The sequence below is a fragment of the Trachymyrmex septentrionalis genome, unplaced genomic scaffold, assembly GCF_001594115.1.
Source record: "Trachymyrmex septentrionalis isolate Tsep2-gDNA-1 unplaced genomic scaffold, Tsep1.0 scaffold53, whole genome shotgun sequence".
Lineage (NCBI taxonomy): Eukaryota > Metazoa > Arthropoda > Insecta > Hymenoptera > Formicidae > Trachymyrmex > Trachymyrmex septentrionalis.
The window spans coordinates 1,702,907-1,709,533 of record NW_017305705.1 but is presented as its reverse complement, the minus strand read 5'-3'; the positions used below and the strand labels follow the sequence as shown (position 1 = coordinate 1,709,533).

At 31.9% G+C, this 6,627-nt stretch overlaps 2 protein-coding genes across 7 annotated transcripts in view; both read left to right on the top strand.

Moving 5' to 3' along the window:
• Window positions 1–2,837, top strand: part of LOC108751982 (beta-1,3-glucosyltransferase-like) — a 28,021-nt gene extending 25,184 nt beyond the window's left edge. For all 3 annotated transcript variants that reach the window (XM_018492504.1, XM_018492502.1, XM_018492503.1), the window contains exons 7-9: window positions 169–504; window positions 1,220–1,607; window positions 2,520–2,837. In XM_018492504.1, the coding sequence (XP_018348006.1) occupies window positions 169–504; window positions 1,220–1,607; window positions 2,520–2,807 (1,012 nt within the window). In that variant the 3' untranslated portion in view covers window positions 2,808–2,837. The remainder of the gene's footprint in view (window positions 1–168; window positions 505–1,219; window positions 1,608–2,519) is intronic.
• Window positions 2,838–3,722: 885 nt separating this feature from the next.
• On the top strand, window positions 3,723–6,363 carry LOC108751985 (probable deoxyhypusine synthase). Of its 4 annotated transcripts, none has more exons than XM_018492512.1 (8): window positions 3,723–3,910; window positions 4,481–4,600; window positions 4,680–4,954; window positions 5,033–5,251; window positions 5,330–5,522; window positions 5,829–5,932; window positions 6,007–6,132; window positions 6,235–6,363. In XM_018492512.1, the coding sequence occupies exons 2-8, from the start codon at window positions 4,495–4,497 to the stop codon at window positions 6,319–6,321; spliced, it is 1,110 nt and encodes a 369-aa protein (XP_018348014.1). In that variant the 5' UTR covers window positions 3,723–3,910; window positions 4,481–4,494; the 3' UTR covers window positions 6,322–6,363. The 4 variants fall into 4 exon arrangements, with proteins under 4 accessions (XP_018348014.1, XP_018348012.1, XP_018348015.1 ...); XM_018492510.1 differs by lacking the exon at window positions 3,723–3,910 and adding an exon at window positions 4,004–4,027 and having other exon boundaries at window positions 4,477–4,600; XM_018492513.1 differs by lacking the exon at window positions 3,723–3,910 and adding an exon at window positions 4,017–4,027.
• Window positions 6,364–6,627: the final 264 nt, after the last annotated feature.

Genomic DNA, 6,627 nt, shown 5'->3' with positions numbered 1-6,627 from the left:
ATATATAATTATATGTAATTAAATATAAAATATGTTCATTTATATAACATTTTTTCCTGGATATATTTATATAATATTTAAAAAAATGAACAATAATAAATATTTATAAATATTCTGTGCTGTCTGAGGTTTCATAATATTTAAACCTATATCTTTCTGCACTTTCAGACTGAACACGTGGATAGCAGTCTTTTGTACCCTATTGATGAGCGGCGGAGCTTTTCATGTGTTTGCGTTGCTCTATCAGAAATACACAGGCTCGCGTGCGTCTCTAAACCACGACAAAGTGAACAAGTACGACAGCATGAAGGGTTTGTATCTGTTCACCGAGTTCCAAAACAGCATGTTGTACACATACAGCATGTTGCTCCAAGTCTCTTTACCGCGTTTGCCGAATGCCTGGACTGTGAGAATCTTCATTGGCTGGTGGTGGATCTACAGTATCTTAGCAGCCGTCACTTATCGTGCCAGCATGACAGCGACTTTATCACATCCTGTTGCTAAGTACAGTATACAATGATATCAAAGACATAGATCTTAAATTGCATTATCCGCATCTAAATGGATATCAATCCATGTAACATAGATATCTAAGGGACGTGTTCTGAAGGACATCCTGTGAGTGTCTCAACGTTCTGAGAACGTTTCCAGAAAGATTCTCTTTAATTCTTTGGGCTAAAGTGCGCTCTATGGGAAATGTAGTCAATAAAAATGAGAGAGAGAAAGCGTGAAGACAATCAATTTCCTTTTTTCTATAAGATACTGTAATTGGTTGAATAGAAAGACACAAAAACTGAGTTGAATAGAGTTGTTAATTTTGACAACTCTATTTTGTATATCTCAGAAAGTCCACTATACGTCTTTAAGTTAAAATTATTTCTTTACATTTTATTTTTTTACAGTGCACAGTCAAAGTTATACATTATGTGAAATGAAATAAATAATGAAACATATTATATGTTCTTTCATCAGATTTTTGTAATTGTTTGTTTGAAATGTTCTCGAAATCGCAACACATTTGCATATATTTGAATATTATTATATTAACGTTTAAAAAAAAAATCACAAACTAAAATACAATATATACATAACAAAATCGGTTTTTTAATTTAATTAATAACGAATAAAAATGTATTTCTACAAAAAATATTTTCAAGAATAGAAATATATTTCTGTTCTTTCTCTCAATTAATGTCATTTTATTCATTTATTGTTGCAGAGTAACTATCGACACATTAGCACAGCTGACTAAATCATCGCTAGCAGTAGGAGGATGGAATGAGGAGAGCAAAGAGTTCTTCCTCGCTTCTTCAGATCCACACAGTCAGGAGATTGGCAATAAGTTCGAATTGACGGAAAACGAGGAGGATGCAATCGATCGAGTAGCCAATGGGACGTTCTGTTACTACGAAAACTCATATTTATTACAGCACGTTCGTGGAAGACGAATATTTGAGAAGCAAAATGGTCGACAGAATACAATTGAAAAGAGCACTGAATCATCAGTCAAGTACAATATACATATTATGGAGGAATGTGTCGTCTATATGCCAATCGCGTTAGGGCTGGAAAGGAATTCTCCGCTTAAACCCCATGTGGATTTATTGGTATTTTGTGTGACAGTATTACCCATGAAGGATCTCAAAGTAGCAAGCTGATGTCATTTTTTGTCAAGATAATGTCTAATGTCAAAATGATGTTAGCTTGTCATACTTTGGATAATTATATAGTCGAGATGATTAGCGACTTTAAGTATTATAGACATAATATACCGAGAAACTCGAGAAAGAAAAATATCTTTATAAAAATAATTTTATTTATTAAAACGTATCAACTTTCTGGTTTCTAGTATCAAATATGAAGAAATGAAATTAATTTTTTATTACTTAAATTTAAGTTAAATATCAAATAATACACATCATCATACACAATAAATAACAAGCAGGGGCGCTACAAGCCAGATCTTTATGTATTTCAAATTCTTAGAATATATCGTATCGACCTTATTATTAGGTCATCTTCAGTATAAATTAAACATAAATTTGACAAAATTAATAAAACGATTAAAATTATACAATTTATAGTTACGCAAAAAGTTGTTATTATTTATTCTATTTATCTTCCACAAAATGTAATGCTTTTTGTTTAATTTTTTTATCGAGGACCTAATAATAAGGTCGAAACGTATGTTCTAAGAATTTGAAATACATAAAAATCTGACTTGTAGCCCCTTCTTGTTATTTATTGTTTATTATTATTGAGCTATTATAAGATTATTGTTTAATAAATTATATTTACATATAAAAAGCTTTTTTACATTTTGAAGAATACTGTGTAATATATTTGAGTGATAGATTAACTTATATTAAAAATAAGTAAAATTAATATATATCTATTAATGATTCGCAATTATTAAAAGAATGAAAAAATCTTCTTTTCATTCTTTTATCTTCTTGATATTAGTACAATTTTTAGGAAATCAGATTTATTTAGTTTTTCTTATATAAATCGCATTTTAGGTGAGACGAATGACGGAAATTGGTTTGGTGCACAAGTGGCTGAGCGACGTAATGGAATGGTCGAAGATCAACGAATCACGGCAAAAATCTGAATCCGAAACAGCATTAGTAAACTTACGAAAATTATATGGCGCTCTTATTGCTCTCGGCATTGGTTATCTTCTCAGTTTTATAGCTTTACTCGGAGAAATTATACACTGGAGATATGTTGTCTTAAGAGACCCGAGATATGATAAATATCATCTGGATATATTTTATAGAAACAACGGTAGCAAAGCAAAAACTTGAGAGCAACATTCTTATGTTCATTCTACAGTGCAGCCAATCAATAAAAAAATATGAATTACTATAATGCATTTGATTTTTATATCAGACCAAAATAAATATTAAAAACAAAATTAAACGTTAGGAAACGTAAGAACATTAAGAAAAATGTCCAGTTTTGATCCGAAATATAACCGTTTCTAATGCTTTCTCCGATCAATTTCGACCAGATTCAGGATTATCCGATAAAGTGACAAACACCTTTATTCGATGAAATGTAATTTCCGACTATGGACGGATTATAAATCGTTATATGCCTATCCATTAAAATTTTATCGGATAAATCTACAATTTAATCGGTCATTAGACTTGAACGGATAAAAAGAGAATATTTTATCCGATCAAATTTGATATCCGATCAACTGGAAGCGCTGACCAATCACAGAATAGTTGGTCATATGATCAGCGATTGTTTTCATAGGCTCTCTAGGCTGATAGCCAGGGCTGGACATGTATTTGAAATACTTTTATTCGAATAACAGTATTGGTAAGACAATTATATTTTGTGTTTGTTCGGAGTACATGAAAACATTTTATATTTTGTATTTCATGGGAACATATAAAAGTATTTTGTATTTTATACTTCTGTATTTTATATTAATAACAAAAGATAAAAGTATTTATTTACGTACTGGTACCGACGTGCGTCGTACGACGTTCTGCAACCAATCAGAAAACAGGATTTTGCTTCGTATAATCGATAAAATACAAAATAAAATTCTGCTTTTTGATTGGTTACAGAACCTCGTACGACGCACGTCGGATTCAGTGTGAATCCATCATTATAGGAAAAAGACTCTCAGAGTGCCGTCTCATGAGTGGAAATTTACAGTGGAACGGGACAGCGTGACCAATCACAACTCTGCTCTTAACAAGGAAAAGAACCTGATTCTGTTATTATCTAAAATGTCCGGTTACTATATTGAAAATTGCAAAAACCGCAGCGAGAGGCTGAAGTTTTAAATAATAACCGCGTCATGGAGCCAAAATGGCGACAGTTCGCGGTACTCTGTTATTCTAGTGATTTTATCTCAGGTTTCTCTGTTGCTACGTAGAGCCAGCTTTAGGTACAGTAAAAATAAGAAGCGCTATCTATACTTATTACGTCTACGCCTGCAATCATTTAAAAGTAATATAGCTGTTTACAGTATAGATCGTATGGACTTTGCAGATTACTTTTATAGGTTAGAATGAAATCGTATATAAATATAAATTAGTATAATTGAATTTAGGCCCTGCGTACAATGGAGGAAATATTAGGAACAAGAATAGATATTAAGATTTCAATCTATCAGAAACCGTGTATTCCGACATAACTGGTATCTGATAGGTTAAAATCTTAATATCTATTTCTGTACGTAATATTTCTTCCTTTGTGGACAGAGCCTTACGCGTCTCGGCGAATTGTGTGTACATTCAGAATTTTTTCGAAATCTACTCGATTAAAAAATTTTGACTATTTTGTACTGATTTCTTATAAAGAATTGGCAATTTACCGGTTATATCACAATTTGACAGATATATATATTTTTTTAGATATACAGCATATATTTTATCAATAGTTACTTAGATATTAACAATTTAATTCACATTAATTTTTTATGTTATTAATTTATTATTTGTATCTTTTAAGATAGCCAGAAATATTATTATGGGTGATACAGAAAAAAAACAAGATTTACAAGAACAAGCATTGGCAAAGAATGCTGTTCTGATATCCAGCAGCTCTTTATCATCTTATACAACTCCAGTAAAAGGTATCTATTTTTTATTTTCCATTAATAATTTTATTACTGTTACTATTGGCATATAAATAATAACAAATTGGGTGTTTAGGTTATGATTTTAATAAAGGTGTCAATTATCATGAATTGTTTACAACCATGGCAAGTTGTGGTTTTCAAGCTACAAATTTTGGGCTAGCGATTGAAGAAGTAAATCGTATGCTGCATCAGAGGAGTATACTTCTTATGGAAGATCAGCTAGATGAAACAGAAGAAGATGAATTTATAAAACGAAAAAATCATTGTACAATATTTTTGGGTTATACGTCAAATATGATATCCAGTGGCATCAGGGATATTATAAGATTTCTTGTACAACATAGATTGGTAGATCCATATTTAACAGTTTTATTTGTTTCATGGGTATCTTATTGTATTTTGTGACTTTAGACAGATATTTTGTAGGTAGATTGTCTCGTAACTACAGCCGGTGGAGTGGAAGAGGATTTTATAAAGTGTTTGGCGCCTACATATATTGGCAGCTTTTATTTGGACGATAGAAAACTTAGAGAAAATGGACTTAACAGAACTGGAAATTTATTAGTACCAAATGATAATTATTGCTTATTTGAAGATTGGCTAATGCCAAAGTTAGACGCAATGCTGTCTGAACAAAAGACGAAAGTATATGAGAGTTATCACATTGCACTGTTTAATTAGACTAGCGCGCATTTTTATTTTTACAATTGAATTGTTTTGTAGGGTACTTTATGGACGCCATCTAAAATGATAGCAAGACTTGGCGAAGAAATCAATCATGAAGATTCAATCTATTATTGGGCCGCGAAAAATAAGATTCCGGTATTTTGTCCGGCATTGACCGACGGTAGTCTCGGCGATATGATATTCTTTCATTCATACAAAAATCCAGGATTCATACTTGATATTGTCGCAGGTTGGTTTTAAGCCTAATTTACAATATGCTCTTTGCTTCCTATTTCTTGCTTTTTCCCCTATTTACGACTATTTTGATAGTAATCATGTTTCTTGTCATGTATTTCTTGTCTCTTCTAAAATTTGTTTTAAAATTTGTCAACTTTTATCTTAGGTAAAAGAAACAGGATAAGAGGCAAAAAGAAGTAAAAAGTAGTAAAAAGTAAAAAGCAGGAAGCTGAAAGCATATTGCAGATTAGGGTTTAACGTGTAACATTTATTAATCTGCGTAACGCACATGAACCAATGAATCTTTCATTTTTCACAGACGTCAAGAGATTAAACAGGATAGCTATAAAAGCGGTGAACAGCGGCATGATAATTATTGGAGGCGGTGTGGTGAAGCATCACATCTGCAATGCTAATCTTATGGTAAAACGTTGACTCTATTTGGCATGTTATTTTGGTGTATTCCCAGCCACAATGGTGACGGTATTTTATTTCAGAGAAATGGCGCGGATTATGCCGTTTTCATCAATACCGCCTCGGAATTTGATGGTAGCGACAGCGGTGCTCGACCCGAGGAAGCGATTTCTTGGGGAAAAATTCGGAAAGACGCTGATCCTGTCAAGGTATTACCGCATTACCTCTGACAAATTTAAATTACTAAATTTAAATTTGAATGAGCGACAGTCGATCAGATTGTCAGGTGACATCGTTGTTTCTGTCTTTAGGTGTGCGCTGATGCCACTTTGGTATTTCCATTATTAGTTGGAGAAACTTTTGCCAGATATCATCATTCAGGGAAGATAGGAAAATAAGAAAATGAAGACGAGCTTTAATTATAATACGGGTAAGACTTTCTGAAAATATCAATAACGTAATAATTGTAATTACCTAAACATATTGATGTATACAATTACAAATATTAAATTTGTATAAAAAAAAGAAACAACTATTAGTTCTGGAACATTCAAGCGTTCGAGTGTAACGTGTGTTCACGTTATTTCAATTCATGAAGTTTTATATCGAATGATATGGAATATGCATATAAATACTATACGTATAATATAAAATATTGGTACATATACATTTAATACCATGTCACTAAGAAAAATTTTTGGTAT

What these genes read in the sequence shown, in the direction of transcription:
- LOC108751985 (XM_018492512.1), top strand. Translation starts at nt 4,495, where the DNA reads ATGGGTGATACAGAAAAAAAACAAGATTTACAAGAACAAGCATTGGCA. An exon ending in TTCTTGTACAACATAGATTG is followed by an intron (nt 4,955 to 5,032) that starts GTAGATCCATAT and finishes GATATTTTGTAG; the next exon opens with GTAGATTGTCTCGTAACTAC. An exon ending in TGTCTGAACAAAAGACGAAA is followed by an intron (nt 5,252 to 5,329) that starts GTATATGAGAGT and finishes ATTGTTTTGTAG; the next exon opens with GGTACTTTATGGACGCCATC.